This window comes from Rhinopithecus roxellana, chromosome 7, assembly GCF_007565055.1.
Source record: "Rhinopithecus roxellana isolate Shanxi Qingling chromosome 7, ASM756505v1, whole genome shotgun sequence".
Taxonomy (NCBI): domain Eukaryota; kingdom Metazoa; phylum Chordata; class Mammalia; order Primates; family Cercopithecidae; genus Rhinopithecus; species Rhinopithecus roxellana.
Genome location: NC_044555.1, coordinates 118,973,204 through 118,995,423, shown reverse-complemented (window position 1 = coordinate 118,995,423; position 22,220 = coordinate 118,973,204). Strand labels below are relative to the sequence as shown.

Below are 22,220 nucleotides of genomic sequence, written 5' to 3'. Positions count from 1 at the left end.
GGATTCAGTTTGCAAGTATTTTTTTTTTTAAGGATTTTTGCATCAACATTCATCAGGGATATTGACCTGAAGTTTTCTTTTCTGTTGTGTCTCTGCCAGGTTTTGGTATCAGGATGATGCTGGCCTCATAGAATGAGTTGGGGGGGAGGAGTCCCTCCTCAATTTTTTGGAATAATTCTGGTGGGAATGGTACCAGCTGCTCTTTGTACATCTGCTAGAATTTCGCTGTGAATCCACCTGGTCCTGGGTTTTTTTGTTGGTTGGTTGGTTGATTGGTAGGCTATTTATTACTGATTCCATTTCAGAGCTCATTATTGGTCTGTTCAGGGAATCAATTTCTTCCTGGTTCAATCTTGGGAGAGTGTATGTGTCCATGAATTTATTAATCTCTTCCTAGGTGTTCATAGTATTTTCTGATGGTTATTTACATTTCTGTGGAGTCAGTGGTAATATCCCCTTTGTTTTTTCTAGTTTTGTTTATTTGGACCTTCTCTCTTTTCTTCTTTATTAATCTAATTAGTGGCCTATCTATCTTACTAATTTTTCAAAACACCAACACCTATATTTGTTGATCTTTTAAATAGTTTTTCATATTTTCTAATTCTTTATGATCATCCTTAGACCCCAGCTAGGTTTTGAGGGGTTGTTTTTGTTTTTGTTTTTTGCTTTTTTTCTAAAATCATGACACTTAGAAATTTACCCAGTCCTCTCATGAAAAACTGACCAGTACAGCATCTAGTGGTCATTTCTCGCTAGGGTTCACATAAATGCAGCTCAACTTCATTTTTTTTAAATAACAGGCTTATTGAGGTATAATTCATAGACCATAAAGTTCACTCACTTAAAGTGTACAATTCATTGGTTTTTAGTATTTTCGCAAGGTTATACAACTACCACCAATATCTAATTCCAGAACATTTTCATCATCACTCCACGAAGTAGCCCCATACACATTAGCAGTCACTCCCCACTCCTCCCTCCCCCAAGTCCTAGAATCTGCTCATCTCCATTTTGTCTATATGGATTTATCTGTTCTGGATATTTGAAACACATGGAATCATACAATATATGGTCTTTTGTGTCTGGCTTGTTTTTCATGGCATAATGTTTTCAAGAGATCCATTTTCTGACAATGGTAAAATTTCTGAACAGTTGGTAGAATGAAGTTGGAGAATCTACTACTCTGAAGATGGATTGTGAGCTCTGTAAGAACACAGTAGATGATAAATAGTTCAGATAATAAATGAATGGAAACAAATAGGATCAAATATGCAACCATTGAGCTGATACCTTAATATTTATGATTAAATCTAAATAAACAAAGAAGGAAATGGAAATGTCTATTTGTACTCCTGGTGATATTTTATAATCACTTAACTGATATGGGAAGAAATAGACTCAATTTTGCACCAGCAACAGTGCTGTATCTGACACTTTTCAGATTTGCTTCAAATTCAGAAATACTAGTATAACTATTTGGTAGGCAGAATAATAGCCACCCCCACAAAGATGTCCATCCTTGGAAACTATGAATATGTTATGTTGCATGCCAAAAGAGAATTAAGCTTACAGATGAAATTAAGATTGTTAACTTCTGATTTGAGATTAGAGATTATCCTGGTCTATCTGGATAGGCTCAATTTGTCGTAAGGGTCCTTACAAGTAGAGAAGGGAGTGGAAGGGGAGGTCAGAGTTACATGAGGATATAACTATGGAAGAAAGGCACAGAGAGATGCAACATTGCTGGCTTTGAAGATGAGGGAAGAGAGCCACAAACTAAGGCATGTAAGCAGCTACTAGAAGCTGGAAAAGGCAAAGAAATGGATTTTCTCTTAGAGCCTCTGGAAAGGAACTCAGCCCTACTGACACCTTGATTTTTGCTCAGTGAGACCCATTTGAGAATTCTGACCTCCATAACTGCAAGATGAGAAATTTTTCTTGTTTGAAGTTTTTAAGTGTTTGGCAATTTGTTACAGCAGAGATTGGAAACTAATATAAGATATGATCGGCATTCATGCAGTCCAGTTAGAGCAAGGATTTTGGTTAAAACTGTAACTAGAAAGGTCTCCCACTCTTTTTCCTCCCATGCCAGTTAAATATGAATCTCTGGTCCACTCACTTCTGGGTGATGGAGAAAGAAGGGTTCAGGTTTAAACAAGCTGAATTTAAAGTGATGGTGAATATCTAAATTAATTTGAAATGTGGGACTCTTGTTTTCCATGTAGCTCGGCTGTTGGGAATTGGTGTAATCTCTAAGGGCTCGAATATCACAGGAGAAGAATAGAGTGTTGAGGTACAGTGAAAATGAGAAAAGAAGTGCTTGAGATCCTAGGATATACCACCATTTTTTGTAAGGAAACAGACTTTGCAACTGAAGGGATAATACCAGAGTGAGTAAATTAAAAACAGGGGTTGTATGAACTCCTTCCTTGGAGAAGTATCAATGGTAACTGATAAGATTGATTAATCCAAGTACAATATTGATCAAGTAGAAGAAGAGTAAAATCATCCCCAGGGTTCCAGTACAAAAGCCACAATCACTAGTTCATCCGGCTTAAAGATTTTGTTGTCTGATACACAGACAAGCCTCCCCTGCTAAAAACTCCATGTGAGCGTTTTAAATAATTTGGACTTAGTGCTTTATTCTTTGATTCTAAATAAAGTACGATGTCTGGAAATCATTGTATTTTATTTAGTTTCTTTCCCAACTCTGCTGCTTGCAAAACAATGTAAAAAAAAAAATCATTACTGTTAAGTTCACAGGGCTGTTAAAATTCTAGAGATGGCTTATTTAATTTGACAAACTGGCTTGTTCAGGGGCTCTGATCTGCATCCATTATGTGAATTTTGTCACAATAATTCCCGATGTCCGCCTGTGTCTGCATACATTATCAATATGTAATAATGTATTCTGCCTCGTCTTTATTTTAATTAAATTATATTGCAGCAGTTTGGAGTCCTGGAAGTTCAGGAAATCAGCCATCCACTGTTAGTAGCTCTGCCATAAACAGTTCTATTTTTCTTCAAGGTTATTGGCAACAACAATTGCATAATTATTTAGTACAGTAGTTTGGCAACAAAGAATGGTGTTTCTGGGAGAACTACACTTCCTAAAGGTTCACGACACATAGGAGTCTGTCTAAATTGTGTTAGAGAGAAACAGGGGAACATTAATAGTAATAGGTGCTAAGCTATGGTTGCTTTGTGCACACAAAACATTCCTGAGAACGATGCTTTAGCGTTCATAAATTTCCCTTCAGTAAAACCTAAGCAGGTTGGGCAGCCACAAAAATAGCATCCACTGAATATTTTAATAACAAATGGGTAGTGCTTTACAATTTGCAAACTACTTTCACATACATTATCTCATTTTAATCCTTATAACATTCCTGCCTGGTAGGCATGGCAGAATTAGTATGATCTTCATGTTGCAGAGGGGAGGGTCAGAAAGAAAAGTAACTGGCCTAGAGTCCTGTACAGAGCAGGGATTCAAACTCGGGTCTCCCAGTCCTGAGTTCTGTATGCCTTTCAATGCTGCCTCTCCTCACTAAAGTAACCAACCCACCTTACTGGGTACCCAGTTCAACGCCCCAGTGGTTTTCTGTCAGAGAAGCTAACAGATATAATAATCTTTCATCATTTCTCCCCACTCATGAATTCATAATCGTTAACTGAGAGCAGGGCTGTTTTATCCATTCAACTTTATAGGCACAGTGCCAAGGATATGAGTTTTTCAAGGACCTACAAAATGTTTGCTACCTAAAAAATAAGTTTATTGTCACCAGAAGATGAAAAGGAAATGTGAAAATCAACATTAATAAATGTTTAAATAAGTGTCTGAAAAATGGAGCATCATGTCAGCTTGTGAACTACAACTCAATTTTCATCCTTACATATGAAATATGTTTAATGTAGGATATGAGTTGTATACATTTTAATATGTCTTATAAGATATAAGATAGGATTTCCAAAAGTGAGAGTTCCTACCAAGGTTTTCAAATGGCCTTCACTAATACTTTCATAAGCAAGTGGTCTTGTGCCCATTTCAAACTGCTGGTCACGCCCATTAGTAGATTGTGAAATCTATTTGGTGAGTCAATCAGCACTTTTGTTTTGAAAAATTGAATAGAATGTGATGGAATATAATAGAACCGAAGTGAGCAGAATTAAATAGAACATACCAGAATGTGATGCTGCAAAGACAGTATTGTCTTGGAAAATTTTGTTTCAAGTGTGTGTCTGTGTGTGTGTGTGTGTGTGTGTGTGTGTGTGTGTGTGTGTGTATCTCCCCATGTGGATGCTGAGTCACAATTAACAAATTGTGTTTCTTATCATGACTTTCAGACCTGAAAGTTTGAAAGCCATTGGTAAGATGATAAGCCCAGAAACAGAAAAATTAAATGACTTATCAAACCATGTGACTTATTTTCCAGATCAGCATTTATGACTGTTCTTGACTTCTGGTCCCCTCTATCAACCCATATCAGAGAGGACTACAGAGGTATCCTTTCAACATTGGGTGACCACATAATTTATCATTCAAACCAGATCCTTTTGAGAGTAAAAGGAGATACTGTTAATAATTACATCAAGAAAACAACATAACCAAGCACCATTTTTGGCCATTTGGGTTACATGGCACTTCTACTTCAAGGTTATCCCTAGCTTCCAGTCCTTGTCCCTTAAATTCTGAACAAATAAAAAGTTATTTCTTTAGCACTACTGAATTGTGGGTCTTCACCCTTAATAGCTGTTATCTAGCATAGTAGATGAAAACATTTGCCTGTGAGTTGCTGGGTTTGAGCTCTGGCTCTGCCATTTACTAGCCATGCAACCTTGGACTTAATAACTTCATTTCTTTGAGTCTCTATGATATCTATCAAACTGGAGTAAATGTAGTTTCCTCATGAGTTTTTGAGTCTTCAAATTAGGTCATATGCACAAAAACATATTTAATTGTTATGTATTATACAAATGCAAGGCATATTATTTTGTGGTAATTATTAGGGAGACCGTTGATAAAAATTCCAGAAAGTAGGCTGGGCGCAGTGGCTCATGCCTGTAATCCCAGCACTCTGAGAGGCCAAGGCAGGTAGATGACCTAAGGTCAGGAGTTCAAGACCAGCCTGGCCAACATGGTGAAACCCCGTCTTTACTAACAATAATAATAAAAAAAAAAATAGCCGGGAGTAGTGGTGCATGCCTGTAATCCCAGCTACTCAGGAGACTGAGGCAGGAGAATCGCTTGAGCCTGGGAGGCGGAGGTTACAATGAGCTGTCATCACACCACTGCACTCCAGCCTGGGCAACAAGAGTGAAACTCTGTCTAAAAAATTAAAAAATGAAAAAATTCCAGAAAGTAGGTAATCCTTCAAGGTGTGGCTTCTCTCACATGAAAAATTATCCTGCCCTGTATAATATTCAGTATATCTCCAGTGCTTCACAGATCACCTGCCTGGCACATAGAGCAGCTTGGTGAAGGTTTGCTGCGTCATTGAATAACAGCACCTCACTTTCCATCACAATATTGAATCCCTTTTAATCAATCACATTGTTTCAAAGGATAGCCAGTCCATTTTCAAGGTGAGTCTATTTCCAAAACCCCTTCCTCCCCCCAAAATATGCCTACATACTGCTAGGGGATAGTAATCTTACAATTTTTTACTGGATAGGGACAGGGAGGGTAGTTGTTCTTCACTTGTTTTTGATGCACTGGAGAGAAACTGACTCTCTAGCCACCCTGACCTTCTTTAAATTTCTCAAAGCTACCAAGTCTCAAGGCCTTCCACACATGCCACTCTGTCTGCCTAGAATGCCCTTCCCTATAAAGGTAAACCCCTTCTTGGTAAAGAGGCTTTTCCTTGCCTCCACAGTTCAACACAAATTTCCTGGTTACGCTCTCTCATAATGCTCAGCATTTTCCCATCATAACCTTTATTACAATGTGTGTGTGTGTGTGTGTGTATTTGTTTTACTTTTATATTTGTTCTTCTCACTAGAATATAACCTCCGCTGGGGGGAGGGATGCTGTCTTGTTCAACCTCATATCCCCAGTGCCCCACAAACTGCCTGTCAACAAGAGGTACCCATGAAATATTGCATATTTGTTGAATGACCGAACAAAGAAACGAATACCGATAGAGGATCAGGGTGATCCCTTAGCCTTGCCTATGTAATGGAAAAGTGGGTCTGCCCAGAGAGAGGAGAGCAGTGCCCAAGTACACAAAGGCACTCACAAATGTTTTACATGAGCCAGTGTATCACTCTGCCTTTGGTGGCAATATAGGTTATCCATGTTGGCTTTTATACAGCTAGACTTGGACAAAGCAGCCAGAAAATTAAAAAATCTCATAATATTAGGTTTTACTGTATGTAACCTCTTGGCAAAAGTGTTGCATAGCTATCTCACTCCTGGATTATTTTAATTTCCTACCTGTACTTTCTCTTCATTCAACTACCTCACTCTAACACTATCATGTTTAACCCTTATTTTTGTAAATAGGTAGGGTAAAGTTCTTAAGTAAGGGATTGCCAAACCAAATCCAGTGATTCACTGAAAGGATAATACATCATGTCCGGGTAAAGTTTATTTTAGGGCAAGAAAAATGGTTCAACATTGGGAAATCTATTGCTATAATTCACTGTCTTAACAGATTAAAGGGGAAAACTATGTGAATATGTCTGTAAGTGCCAAAAAAACACTTGATGAAAATTCAACACCTGATTCTGACACTCTTAGTAAGCTAGAAATAATAGATAAACAAAGCATTTCAGGCCACTGGGCAGTGTGTCAAATTGAGGAGCCTCTGGGCTAATCTTATCCTACGATAAATCACTAGAGAATAGGGAAAGATAGAAGAATCTCTGAGAGCAGGTACTTGTTTTAAATAGATAGCATTTTGTCTACATAGTATATTGGTCTATTGTTGCCATGGCCTTCATTTGGTTCTTTAGGTTTTTTGTCTTTTGTTGTTGTTTTTGTTTTTGCATTTATCTTGTATTTTAAAAGAATAGAAAATATTTATTATTATATTCAATAATTCCTTTTGGAGAAGAAGTTTTTAATCTTGTCATTAAGTACCTTTTAAATATCATGAAATTATTTTTAGATGTTCCCTGAGTTCATGAAGGTAACATGTAAATTTCTCACATTGACTATCAGACTACTTTTAATTATATATTGCCATCATAAATGCAACCATTATAAATTCTGAAGCCTTAGCCTGAAGCTGTTGAAAGTCATCTGCTTAATCTTGTCATATTTCACACATCAGCTTCACTGCATGGCACCTTTACCTTGGCTACCTAATGTCAGTCTCCTATCCTAGCCCTTATAGATGAATGTCACAGTAACTAAACTAGGTTATCAGAGACGCGGTGACCCTCAGCCTTCTTGCCATCGCCATGTCATACAAATGCTGCTGCTCTGATAAGCAGAATGAACATTCAGTCATTTTTCCAATGTCAAATGGCTTTGGAGGAGCAAGCTACAATTTTTTACTCAGTCTTCTTTACAAGCCAGTGTAATATTTGCAAGATGACTAACGGTAAAGTCAGAGGTGCAGTCCTGTGACCAGAGGATAGAATCCTCTGCAAAAGTAACAAGACTATCTTGACAATTAGTGACTCTTGGTTATTAAACATTCCGTTAATATCTCTGTGTGGAGGTGGAGGAGAGAATACAGGAAGGCAGAAATCCATATGGAATTAGAAGAGTCACAAGGGAGGTGATCACATGGCTCAGAGAAAGTATTATTCCGTAATAATTACTCACTCTCTGCCTTCTCAATATATGCACACCAGTACGAACCCATTATGCTAACCCCTGGGAAGTGTCGTCCAGGACCCCTTATCCACTTATTCCTGCTCACTGCGAGTCTAGTCTACTTTCTACAGCTTCTCTGAGATGTTGATGAATTTTCTTTTTCCTTTCTATTACACTCTTCTCCCTAGTCCCTACTCCAGAGTGCTAGAGACTGAATCTGTGCCCTGTACCATGCTATGTTGATGATCAGACATGATAGACAACAAGCTGCCTAGGAAATGGTAGTGGTCCACTGTGCTTATTTAGCTGAGGCTCAGCTGTCATAGTGTCAGGCAGAGCATGGTGTCAAGACAGCATTTTCAGTGCCAGCTCCAGTATAGCCTTTTTTCCCTATATTTAATTATATGAAAAAAGTAAGCATTTAGTACATTATAGTCTGCTTCCATGACAGAAAGTCTAGGATTAGTTGCTATTGTATTTGCTAGTTCTTGTGAGCTGGGAGAGAAGCTCCATGGGGTGAAACATTTGCCTTCTCATAAGCTGATTGCAGGTTCCAGGATTATGTTAAAGTGGGCTGCTGTCAGAAAGAAACTTTGCCTTGTTACCCTGAGCAAGGAACCACATATGAAAATACCCCGACACACAGCTATTCTCATTAAAGTCAGCTGGAAATTTTGGACAAGTCTTAAATATAAATTATAACTTCATTAGCTCATAGAGCTTTCTTGGGGGAAAGTAAATCTAATAAAAATTAGAGGGAACTTAGTAAGTGGTTGCCTTGTTGCTATTTGCTGTGACTGGGGAAAAAAAGTAATATAATTGTGAGGTTTGCAGCCAATGCACTTTTTTGTTGTGGACTGGAGAGCAATTCAGAGAGCAGATAGGAGGAGGTAAAAAGAATACGTATGTCTCATTACCACTGCACTGAGAACTCCTTAATTGATGCTTTATGTAAGCATTTCCTGCTGCAGAGTTGGGAGGATCTTTAACTGTTACTGAGAGAGAAAAAGCAGGCTCCAAACCACCATCACAGGTCACCAGGGCACACTACTTATTTGCAAAACTGCGCAATCACCTTCCGGAGGAGGGATTCTAGGAGAGCTCACCAGACTTACAATGTACAGAAGGCAGATCCAGTAATTGCCAGGAGCACTGTGGGGAAGGAGATGATGGCTTTAAGGGAACTTGTAATTATTGTCATTGTGATTATTTATTAATCAAGACTTTTAAATGTTGGCAGGGGAAGCAGAAGCTGTGTTATCCTACACACCAACATGGCCCTCAGTGTGCTCTCTAACCACCTGATTTTTCCAGCATAAGATTCAGTGTTCTATTTGGCTTTGGGGTTTGATCTTCAGCCAGAAGTTATCAAATGTAATCTAGAAAGAATGCAATTTAGAGTGTTAGTGCTAAAGAAGGATTAAAAGGATTGTCTACTACAGTGTCTTTGATCTGAGATCTTTATTTGGACTTCAGAAAGTCAGTGAACTCCCTAGAGTTATATACAAAATTTTGTATTCGTATGCATTTTTTTAGGAAGAATGTCCATAACTTTAATTAGATTCACAACAAAGTGTTCCCTGACCCAAAAGCATCTAAGAACCACCAATTCTAGTCACTCCCTCCCAGTATGCTACTAGTGAAAAGCCCAACTCCAGAGATAGAGAATAACTTGCCTGAGCCCACACAGCTAGTTAATGATAGACCTGAGAGTTGAAGTCTTTTCTGACTCTTGGTCCAAAACCAACACTTTGCACTTTACCAGAGTTGTTTTTGCAAGTAGAAGGGCTGTATGAGATATCAGGGAGACTGTAGACAGTATTGATTTGTACCATAAGTGTAACTTGAACTAGATTATCTTTGAGATTCCTTTCCCCTCTGAGAGTCTATTTCCACTGTTAATAGAGAACAGCATTGGCATAGATGATTAGTTTCATCCCCCACCCCCCGTCCATTGGCCTCCTTTGCTAATAATGCTTGGTTGAGGATAATATTAAAATGAGTTTGCATTTCATGAGTCTTTACCAGCTGATGGCTGATAGAAGGGCATCCCTGCCAGGAATGGCTACATAATTTGTGGGGCCCAGTGAAATGAAAAGGAAAATACAGAGCCCCTTGTTTAAAAAGTATTACAAATGTCAAGACAGTGACTGGAGAGCATTAAACCAAGTGTGGAGCCCTCCTAAGCATGGGTCATACCCATGAAGATGGCCCTGTTCCCTATTATAAGCTTTGGTAGAGTAGAGGACAAAAAGAAGCCTGCCTGCAATTTAAAATTGGCCACAAATGATCCACAAAGTCAGAGAGTTGGGTATTTGTGATTACAGGGACTTTGGGCTTGTCTGTGAATGTGCTCACACACACATGCACATGCACACACAAATCAGTTTGACTAAAATTACCATCTTTTCCCTTCACCTAATGCCAAAAACCAAAACTAGTTGGCTTTATTTTTTCCCTTTTGGACCTATGGTTTGGCATTGTTTAAGCACCCATTTTCATTTCCAGTTTTCATAACCAAATAACAAAGGAAGGACTGAGCTCTTCAGGGGCATCTAAAGAGTCAGGTAGAGGCAGGTACTCGAAAGCAATGGCAGACCACAGACCAACAGGGGCTATTTTAAGCTGCCAGAGAGGAGGCAAGCTGCTTCAGGATATGCAGTATAATGAGCCAGTGTTCTCAGGCTTAGAACATTATGAGGATAGAAAGCATTGTAAATTTAAGAATCAGAAATCTGGGGTTCCAACAGGTAAGCAGGTTTACCAAGAGGGAAAATGGCTAGGACTTGGTATACTTGAACTATACATAGTTCAGTAGAGCAAAGACACTCAAGCTACCACATTCTGCATTTCCCATTTCAGTAGCATACCAGGGTTCCAAGTTTAATGCACAACATCTGTGCTGCATAGCAGTTGAAGCCAAATGTTGGGTGATGTCCCATTGGTTAGTTATATGCAGAAACCAAAACATAATGTGCACAAAGTGGAATTTACGCTTGCATCACTCTAAGCAAACTTGGTCTTCTCAGCAAACCAAAAGCCAGTTACCACAGGAAAACATAAATTAGGCAAATCCATTTTTATTAGTTTCATATGTAGTTGTTTGCTGTATAAGTGAACTAGTACTCCAAAGGCAGCTTCCTGAGTGCATTTTTCACTATAGTGGTAAAAAACTAGCCCTACCTGCTCTTCTCCTACAAAGGTGGAGAGAAATTATACTACCACAGCTTAATCCTGCAGAAAGCGACTCTCTTCAGTTTTACAGCATAGCCTCCAACCCAAAAGCCCAAAATAAAGCTTAATGTCCATAAACATATGGTACCGACCTAATAAAAGCATTTATTTACTCACTCCTTCTTATATTTATCCAATATACACTGATCGCTTTTGAGTGACCAATGCTATGCTAGATGCAAGTTGTACTGTGCTAGGTGAAAGAAATTTGCAGTCAAATTTCAACTCTAATCAGAATTTAGTAGCCAATGTAATATCCACAGAATTGTCAACTAGTATAAACATGAAGCAAATATTTTACAATTTTCTAATGTGCTGTTAACTCTTTGTCTGCAGTATCTGTGGGATATGAATATGAAACATGCCCTGGCTTTATTCTCTGGGAGCAAAGGACAGTCGTTTTACAAGGTTTTGAGATGGATGCTTCTAACCTAGGAGGCTGGTCTTTGAATAAGCATCACATTTTGAATCCTCAAAGTGGTAAGTAGCTTTTTAAATTTTTATTAATACTACTTTCCTAATGCTGTATAATACATATTCATTGCAGAAAATTTGGAAAGTACAAGATAAAAATTACTTGTAAGAATACTACTTAGAGATGACTGCATTAGTACATTTCCTTTCAAATGTAATAATTCTATTTTGAATTACTGTTAGTGTGGTAAGAATCAGAACACTCTTATCTTAATCTATCCCTTCTGTGGACCACTCTCCCTGCTGTTCTCCTTGTTTGCAATTTAAATGTTAAATAAATCAGGAGAGGGGAGCAGAGGTGGCCCCTGAGTCTGTGCTTTTCCCAGACAAAAGCACAGTTTGTCTACAGAGTTTGCTACCCTGGTTATAACTCCTTCATCCAAGTTCCTTCACCTCCTGTTGCATCTTAGTGGGAAACCCGTCACTGGTGTTTTCATACAGCTTTCCTCTGAACGTCTACTGTGGAATCATATCCCTTTTCATCTAAAGAGACAGATTCTGAACAAGCTATAGTAGGACATGTACATTGGGTTATTTTTCCAGAATTGGGGATCAGAATGTGTTGAGGCCCCTACACACTTCCATCCAGCCATCCTTGTATCCATCTTAACTTTGTGGAACAGGTGGCTAAGGCCAGGCGATCTTATAATAAGGCCATGAACTGACCAAAGCTAAGAGATCCATTTTATAATCACACCCATGATATCACTTCATCTGTACCATAGTCAAATCAGCTATGTCAACGAGCCCCACAGGCTGAGAAATTTTGAATGGCAAAGCTAACCAGATTTACTTCAAAACCATAGAAAGAGACCGCCTACTACAGTCCCAGTGTGGGACTCTGAAGGTGAATGAGTCTATTGCTGTATGCCCCATTATACCTCTTTCCCCTCCTTCAAGGAAGATTCTGAATTCCATATCAAACAGTTTATTTTTTTAAGAGCAAAGATTCAGGATGAGATATAAAATGTCAACTTTTTTTTCTGTTGTCAAAAGGAAAGCCATAGTTTTAAAAGTACAAAAATGAAAGGGCAGATGCCACTTATTAAATTATTAGGTTTTTTGTTTTGATTTGAAAGAGTTTGACATTTTAAGCAGCCATTTCTTTTCCACTCACTTTTATTGGCTTGTATGGATTGTCTCTTTCAAATGCCTGTCATTGACATTAAACACAAAGTGGGAAATGACCTCAATCGAGCCAGCCCCCAGCTGTGTGCTCCCAGTCTTGTATCCTCTTACCATTTGCTTCACATAGACTTGAAACATTCAGAACAGAAGGGAGTCATTCAGAAAGTTGGCTTTGGGCCCCCCCTGATTTCCACAAATGTGTTATCTCCACCCCTAATTCACTAGTAATTAGATTTTAGGTAATAGGCATCAAGTTATTTCTGAGAATTTTTAACAGCTTTATTGAAGTATAATTTATACATCATAAAATTTACCCATTATAAGTGTACACTTCAATGATCTTTAGTAAATTTGTAGTTGTCAACCATCACCACAACCCAGTTTTAGAATATTTTTATCACCTCCAAAAGATTGTGTGTACTCATTCACAGCCCCACTAAATCTGCTTTGTGTTTCTACCTTTCTGAGAAATTTATTCTGAGAAAGAAGCCTTCCTTTGGATAGGTTTTTAAAAAGGAACATTTGTTCATTTTATCATCTCATTTGTAGACGCGTATTTCCAACCAAGAACTTATCACACTTGCCAGGAAACAGATCTGAAGCCAGCTCTGCTGCTGCCTTTCAGCCTGACCTTGGACACAAAAACCTCTCTTGGGATGTTTTCGAAGTCTAAATCCCACCCACAAAGGCAGTTTTAGAGGCAGGAATGATAAGTGTGACGGAGCAGCTTTGGGAAGACCAATTTAGAAAGCAATGCTCTTTCCCCCTCGGGTCAGACAGTCTTTTCTGACTGATTAAGGCAAGAGTAACGTCTCTCCAAATTCCCCCACTCTACTTCTCTCTGGAAAAAACGTAACTCTTTAGGCATCCTGCTTTTTTGATCAGAGACAGATAGCAGATTAAAAACAAGAATGTATCTTCCCCCAGTTTCCTCTCACTAGTTAAAAAGACACCTGTAATTAGACTGGATGTCTGCTGCCGTTCTTTTCCTCAGTTTTCTTTGGCTCCAAAATCATTATGCAATGGGTAGTTTCTAGCGGGCAGTGTTTTCAGACCTTTTGTCATTTCCGTTGCTGCAATTATATTACCTGACAATTAACCATTGGTTGTGGAGAATTGTTTCCCAAATATTAGACCTGATATATAAAGATGGTTCTGATTTTCACTGAGATAAAAACACCAGAAACTTGTGGTTTTCAACATTATTCCTTTTAAGTACATCTTCTTAGTGATTATAAAGAGGGTATATTCATTCATTTTAAGAAAACTCAGTTCTTTAAAATTATAGGAAAGTTGTGCATATCTGTTACAGAACTAAGCTATTTGTTTGGTATATCTTTTATCAAACATATCCCCTAGGGTTTCCTGCCAGTTGAGTGTCTAAAATTATCAAAAAGAACAATCTAGGGCACTAACTGGGTATTGTCATCTGTCTCAAAATTGGTAAAGAATTTCTTTTAACTTATCCTCCAAAATAAGCCAGTAGTTTGCCGACAAATGGTTTTACTGGGAGGAGAAGTAAATATCCATTGATCACACTGGCATACCTCCCAGTTTGTGTTTATATCCACTCAGTCAAGTACTGAGAGAAATATGTGTTGTGTCTCTTTGTTGCTCATAAATCTGAAAAATGGTTTCTTCCTTGAAATCAGCATAAAGCACCACCCACTGACTTTCAAGGAGATTTTTTATTTCAGACATATTTATAAGTATCAAAAGAAGTTCTGAACAAAGTAGCAAGAGGGTATGACTAGTATGTTTAAAAGTGTGCTTACCTTATTATACAGTGGACTTGGCTTTTTGGCAAAGAAAAGGAAAACTTTGAAGATAAAATGTGCAGTAGGCCCCATTCAGTGGGGTTTCGTTAACTGTAAACAAGACGCCCAATCCTTAGCAGGAAGTTGGCCTTCACATAAATAATGTGTATTGTCCTAGGATCATTTGATTCCCTTTTCAAAATGAGCATGTGTGGCAGAAGAAACTGGAAAGGAGGCAGCAGTAATTGATCAAGATTTCTAGGAACATAAACAAAATATTTTCAAAGCAACATTTTGCAAAAGAATTGGTATTAAATCATGGTTGCTAGATGGTATGCCCTGGTTCTGTGTAATGGAAGGTTAAACGGATTCTTGAAACAACAAAAACACCCTTCAAAATGATCTATTTTTCCAGGGCAATACAAAAGGGGATTGCCTATTTTTGTTTTGATTGCTTCAGCTTTAAACAGGAATGGTAATTTCAGTACACGGGCACTTTAGTACCTTGCATGAAAGCCAGACATCAATTGTTGAGATGTAATCAGAAAGTACATTGCCTTATGTTTTATTTCCTTTAATCATTCTTCTTCTTTGATGGAGTGTTGGGCTTTCTAATAGTAAAGGGGAGTTTTAGAATTGCAGGCTTAGAAGAATGGTTTAGAATAGCCATCTTTAGTTTTAAAATTGCCAGGAGCCTGGTAATAACATGTCATTTTGAGGGTAATTGTTAACTATACCATTATATTGATATAAAAAAAGTGGAGATCTACCTGTGAAAATAGATGTTAATAGCAAATCTGGTATTTCCAAGCCAATAATTGGAAAGATTTTTGAATGATATACACTACAGTGCATTGCTGAAATACTGACATGCTAAACAGTGGTTTCCTCATTTATTAAAGAACATATCATAGTCTCGTTTGTAGAATATTCTGTTAGCAATCATCAAGAGATTTCTCTTCAATGGTGTTGTGCAACTGTCATTCCAGTTCTCATTCACCTCCTCCTCATTTATTTGAATTACAATACTGACCACACTGCGACTAAATGTTTTTTGGGAAATGAAATTCAGTCCTATTAATCTTACTTAATTAACTATTCTAAATCTTAAGAAAGGTCTCTACTACCTAATAAAGTTATTAATAAAATAATAAGAAAGTAGTGATCCTCAAGAAATCTCACAGTTCTGCAATAAAAGACCAATTTGTTAGGGCATAAACTCACAGCTGTTCCTGCAAATCATATGTTGCAAAAGTAGCCAGAAATCGCCCTGGAAGGAAAAGTAAAAATACTTAAATTTGAAATCCAAATACTATATGATGGATGGGATTTTTGTTTGCTGGAAGGCTCTTTCCAACCATATATTGCCACCATGGTATTGTAGCATGTTTTACCCTCTTGTTTATTTTTGCCAGCCATGTTCCTACCTCAGAGTGATCAATAGTTTCTATGGTAGGACTGTGGTACCAAAAGTTGGAAGAAAAATAAGGAGACATTTCAGGAAATGTTCAGGGAGAGTAAAAGGCAATGCAAGGAGATAGACAGTGGGGGGAAAGGGAGAAAAACATAAGGTTTAACTGTATAACTGCATTCGTGCATTTGCTATCAGTGACTTCAGTCTGACACATGGGCATGCCTTCCCACAACATGGATGTTTCACCTGCCCTGGCTCATTCTGGGCTGACTTGAGCCATTTAGCACAGCAGTACTTGTTCCTTGGATTTTCTGCCCAGGCTCAGCAGGCTTGCAAAATCATTGGAATTTAGACAAGGAAACTATGAGAAACTCAAAGCCTATTTTCAACATTTACTGAGCACTTATAATGATTTGGCCACAGGGATTGGCACTAAAATATAGAAAGGAGTAAGATAGAGGATCTGCCTTCAAGGAACTCATTCATGTTCTAATGAGAAAGACAGAGAAGTAATAAAAACTGTATCACACAATGTGGTAAATGTTGTAACAGAGCTATGGAAAACAAACTATGGGCACACAGAGGAGGGAGTAACTGACTCTGCCTTGATGGAGCATTGAGGAAAACTTGAGCTGAGCTTTAAAGGATGAACAGAACTTCCCCAAGCAGACACGATGAGGAAGGCATTCAAGATAAAGATAATAGCATGGACAAAAACATAGAGGAATGGAAGTAGGTGAAAGTAACCATAAGTAGTTTGTTCTGGCTAGATCTCAGGATATAGATGAAAGCATGATGAGAGGGGAGACTGAAGAAGTAGTCAAGGGCCAAATCATGAAGGACTTTGTATGTCTTAACAATAAGGAATGTGCCCTTTATCCTAAAGGGATATGGAGCTATTGAAAGGTATTAAGCCACAGACTGAAATAATCTCTATGGCAGGAGTGGGGACGAAGATCTGGAAATGGGTATGCATGGAGACCAGGAGACCAAGAAGTTAAGAAAAACTAAACTAATGTGGGAATAGTGAAGAAGAAACTGGTTTCAACACATTTTAAGGGATAGACTCAATGGGAGTTAATGATTAATCAGGTTTCAAGAATGGGGGAAAGAAGAGCCATGGTGATATCCAGATTTCCATTTTAGGTAATTGTATGCATGGTACTACCACTCACAAGATGATTAGGGAACACAAGAGGAAGAGCAGGGTTTGGGAGGGGTTGCAGAAAAAATAGTGAGTTCAGTTTTTATATGTTTGAGTCTGAGGTAATTATGGGGGGTCCAAGTAAAAAGGTGTAGAAGGAAATTGCATGTCAGTTAAGAACTCTCTGGATGGGAGAAAGTTTCAGCATATAGAAATGGGAGTTAAAGCTGTGGGTATGGATGAGATTGCCCACACAGAATATCTGCAAAGCATTTTCATAAGTCAGTATCTCTATTTCCTGCACTGATGATAGTGCGATATGGTCCAAAAGAGTAGAAAATTCAAGTTTCTTTCATTTATCTTTGAAGTACATTCTAGCAGTAGGATTTCTTTTCTTTTCACAGAAGTAGATTACCTTCCTGATTGTGTTTTGCTAAGGTTAATATTAAAATTGACTGATATTCTCTTTTCAGGAACCGGTTTCATAGTGAGTGTAATTTGAAGTCAGACAGGTATGTGCTAGGCATCAGAAAAGAGCCAGCCAGATACGAAAATGTAGCCACAGATGATTCACAGAGCCCAGAGTGAATAGGTCATTAAAAGTTAGTCATCAAATGCTTTATTGAGTCATTTAGAATCAACATTATAAGGACTGGTTGCATTACCCTGCTTCACAGATGGACAAACTGAGGCAAAGCATTATGCTACTATTTGTTGTGGTTATGCAGTTAAACAAAACTGAGGAAAGGGTGTGTTTCACTCTCAGGTTCTCTTATGCCAGGCCAAAGCTCCTTCCTGCTTTGAATGATGAAAAGCAAATTAAAATATTGCAGAGATTATTTTGTGGTAATTGCTTTTCTTAAATTCTCTTTTTGTTTTCCTTGAATCTAGGAATCATACATAAAGGGAATGGAGAAAATATGTTCATTTCCCAGCAACCCCCAGTCATATCAACCATAATGGGTAATGGACACCAAAGGAGTGTAGCGTGCACCAATTGCAATGGCCCAGCCCACAACAACAAACTCTTTGCTCCTGTCGCCTTAGCTTCTGGCCCTGATGGCAGTGTGTATGTTGGCGACTTCAATTTTGTAAGGAGAATATTTCCCTCAGGGAACTCCGTTAGTATTTTGGAATTGAGGTAAGTCTTCTCTTATCTCTATATATTTGCTTAGCAGATAAAGCAAAAAGCAAGATAACATGAAAAGACAAAGCATTGCCAGAAGAAGCAGAAAATGCAATCGCCCCTATTGTAGCACTGAGTTAAGATGCAGGAATAGGGACAAAGGTCAACGTGCCCACTCTTCCTACTTGAAGGATCCTTTGAGCACTACTTTGGAGAACCAGGAAGTGTTAACATCGCTGTATGTATGTCCTTCCCTGTATACAGTGCTGACACTGACATGGATCTCAATACTTCCAAGCACTCAAGTAAGTCACTCACTCACTGCTGGCCACTGTGAAGACTCATCAAAACTATTCCATTCTAGTTGGGAGAGATACTGTCTGATCCAAAAGGCTAAACTTCGTAAGTTTTTATTTCCAATCTTTGGAAATGGTCATTTCATAAACAAGAAAATGGAAATCTGGTTTTCGTGGCATGATAAAGAAGGAAGAACTGGTTCTTTACCTTTAAAAGCCCTACCCCATGATAATTAAAGCACTTATCTTTAGATTTTCTCACACAGTTTAATAATTTTCTTGAGAGTACAAAGTATTTTGACACCTTTTGTAAGGAATTCGTAGATTTTAGTATTCCATATCCTGAAGTTCCACAAAGATTATGACTAAATTGACTATGGTTTAATTCGCTTATTTCTTCCCTTTCTGAGATTATAAGACACAAATGTGTATCTTCTGGAGTTATAGAATAGGGAAGCTTCAACTCCCATCTCCTTAAGAATACACAAACCTGTTTCCTGTCCCCCGGGTAAACTGGTAGAGCCTTCTTTCTAATTAGTTATGACAGCTGTATTCCCGACACATGCGTCTGGAACATTTGGCTTAAAGTTTCTCTATGTTCCAGAAGATCTAGATGCTATCCTATGAACTATTCCATAAAACAATTTTTTCTTCAGACTTCTCCTCAATGACCTGACAAATAGTGATCAAATATAGTGACTGGAGAGCAGAGACATTGATAGAGCAACTCGTATGTACATGGCATCATCAAAGCCAGTTAAAACACATGAGAAGTCTTGGGTCATTTTCATTTAACACTTACTTTCACACAAGCATGTAAATTTGAATACATAAGGGCATTTCTCAAAAATTTTCAGATTATCATGCTTGTTATGGAATATACCTCCGTTTTCTAATACTGAGTTATTCCCTCACACCTAGCTGGGGAGATCTTCTAGTCCCAAGCCCCCATCCACTTTTCACATTAATTCACTCCAGTTTTAATACATTTCTTAATTATAATAGCAAAGGCTGTCATAGGGAAGAAAGCTGTTAAATCCCTTAGCTAATGAAAAAATAGACTGTAAAGTTAAGACTTTATAATAAAGACAAAGCACTTTTAGAGAGTCTAGAGAGGTACTAATTCATAGCACCCTACCCTAATCAAGTGTTCATGTACCTCAGGATGTTACACCTCATGGCGACTTGTCATTTCCAGCAGCACATCTCTTTGGGCACCTACTTACTGGAAAGTCAACGGGAAGGCCCAGATGGTTGGTTGTATGCCTAGATGTGGAAATGATTTATACCACAGTCCACATTGTTTTCAAAACCCTAGGGATGCTCCATCTACATAATGCCAAATATAGATGGGAGCACTGAACAATTCATTCAACATCTGAATGTTTCCAGTCATCCAGACTGTCAGGTAGACAGAGACCTTGTCTTGCTGAGTCTACATAGTTAACCCTATAAAGCCTGTATAGCTAACCCCTATATAGCTAACTCCTCAAAGGAAAAACAGTAAAATTATCTACAAAAACAAAACAAAAAATTATAATAATATTTTTTAAACTCTAGCTAAATTTAGTCCTTTTCTTTGTAATTTAAATGTAAATTTACCTAAAGTGGAGCAATTGTCATTCATTGATGAGATTCTCTCTTGGTCAAGGATCCTTAACAGTTTACAGATTTGCATTTTAGTCCAAAGTACCTTATGACCTTCAACACAAAGCCATTCGAAGTATAAAATAGAATAACTTGGACTCTAATTGCAAACTCATTTTCTCAGTATAAAGAAAAATTAGTTTCTGACAGTTTGAAGTACTATCCAATGCCTCTATTCATTCTTATTCCATGACACTGTTTTGTCTCATTGTCTCAGCTCTTCACTTAGGCATGCACACACTTTGAATTCACACATCAAGGCTCTCTCGCTTAGCTTGAGAGCTTTTCTCAAGCTAACCGGCTTTTCTGAGTTGAGATCCTTTTGAGTAGTTCTTCTTAACATTTTTTTATTAGTGTTAGATTCCTTTGAGAATCTACTGAAGGCTATGGACCCCTCTCCTTAGGAAAAACAAAATCACACAAAATGGCATATATGATTTAAGGGATTGCATTTTTTCCCTTCCTTAGAGTTCCCTACTTCCCACTGCCCCACCAGCAACCAGTCCCTGTAGATGAAGCCCTTTTGTAGACTCATGTTTAATATCCCCTGCATTAGGTTCAAGGAGAAAAGGCAATTATTTCTTCTCTATTCCAACACTCGTTTGATTGGCCATCAAAGAAATAAGCTAATTGAATATACGTGACCATTTTGATCTAATTGACAGGTAACTCCCTAACTGTTTGACTATAGTCAAAACCATCAAACCAGTTCATGTCAGCACACATTAGCTGTCATTAGCTGTCATGTTTACTCAGAAACTAATATAGCTCTTATTAGATTCACTTATTTTAAAAAAAAAAAAAAAAAAAGCATCTATCCTGATCAGTTGCCTATATGTGTACTGTACATTGTACATATAATTTGTGGATGTATGTATTTGCTTTATAAATTTTCCAAATTTAAGCTTCCTGCGGAGAAATAAGGTGATTTAATAAGGCTGTGCTATCTTAAGAACCATAATGGTCATTGATTCTACTGTATTTAGATAAAAACCTCACTTTGTACCAGTTTTTTTCTTAAGATCAGTTAATTTAATTGCTCTGTGTCCTATGCAAATTAGTCACTTTTCTTGGTTGAGTCATCTGATTCCTGGAAACACAGACTAATATAGCCATTATGTTATTGGTTGTATTTAAAATTGTGAATGGAGAAGCAATATTGTCAACAGATGATTATAGAATGGGATAGAAAGCCTTATAGATTTTGATCCTATCAGGTTATTCATTATGTAAATGATCTACTATGTTCTCTAGTAGTTCTCTTCCCTATCTATAAAATTGACTTCAGGTTTATACTTGAGCATCCTCTTACATGACATATACAATTTAACCTGTTTAGAGATCCACAGATGTGTAGCTCTCAGCCCAAAGTTTGATGACATTTTGGAAGGACATATAGTTTGCCCCTAATGGGTGCCCTTCTAGATCTTTTTGTTTCATATTGGACCACACTGAACAATTCCAGATGTCCTTGGAAGTTTGAAGATTGGAAGACTGTAGATATTTTCTGCCTCAGCCCTATTGATCTGAACTCTTTCCAGTTGAAACATCTGACCTCAAAAATAACTTCATTTTCATTGGTTGTCAATCATTTATTTCCTCTAGCTAGTCCCCCACTGGTAGAACAAGGAGGAAAATGAAAAGTCAGCAATATCACTATCATTAGAAATCTGCCAAGAGAAACAATATTATTTCTTATTATTTAAGTATATACTACCACTTTGCCTGTCTCCTGCAGATTTCATTCATATGTGTACATCTTAAAGCTTCCTTCCAGTGGGAGATTGAGGTAAGATAATAAAGAAGGAAAGCTTATAAGATCATACAATTAAACCTCTGTGACTTTAAAAATACATCCCTTGAAAAAAATTTTAAGATAGATTCACTTCTATGTGGGGTAGTTTAGGTGTTGGTTTCACTAGGGATTTGCTCCTTGTATTTATATAGATAGATAGATAGATAGATACTTATATATGCATGTGTGTGTGTGTATGCGCACACATATATATGTATACATACATATATATATGCAGGCACACACACAGATTTCAGTAGAACAAAAATGACATCACAGATTTGTGAGCTTAGTATTAGAAGGATCCATGAGGGTATCAGGTCCAAAATTGTGCCCAATCCATGCCTGATGGTTTGTTGTCTCTATATTGATCTCTTTCAATCACGGGAAGCTTTAGTACTTCTCAAGATCCATTGCATCTTTGGACTGCTCCATTAGAA

At 37.8% G+C, this 22,220-nt stretch overlaps 1 protein-coding gene across 3 annotated transcripts in view; it reads left to right on the top strand.

Annotated features, from left to right (window-relative positions):
• Window positions 1-22,220, top strand: part of TENM1 (teneurin transmembrane protein 1) — a 657,629-nt gene that overhangs the window by 505,465 nt on the left and 129,944 nt on the right. For all 3 annotated transcript variants that reach the window (XM_030934095.1, XM_030934096.1, XM_030934094.1), the window contains exons 19-20: window positions 11,336-11,479; window positions 17,808-18,057. In XM_030934095.1, coding sequence (XP_030789955.1) covers window positions 11,336-11,479; window positions 17,808-18,057 — 394 coding nt within the window. The remainder of the gene's footprint in view (window positions 1-11,335; window positions 11,480-17,807; window positions 18,058-22,220) is intronic.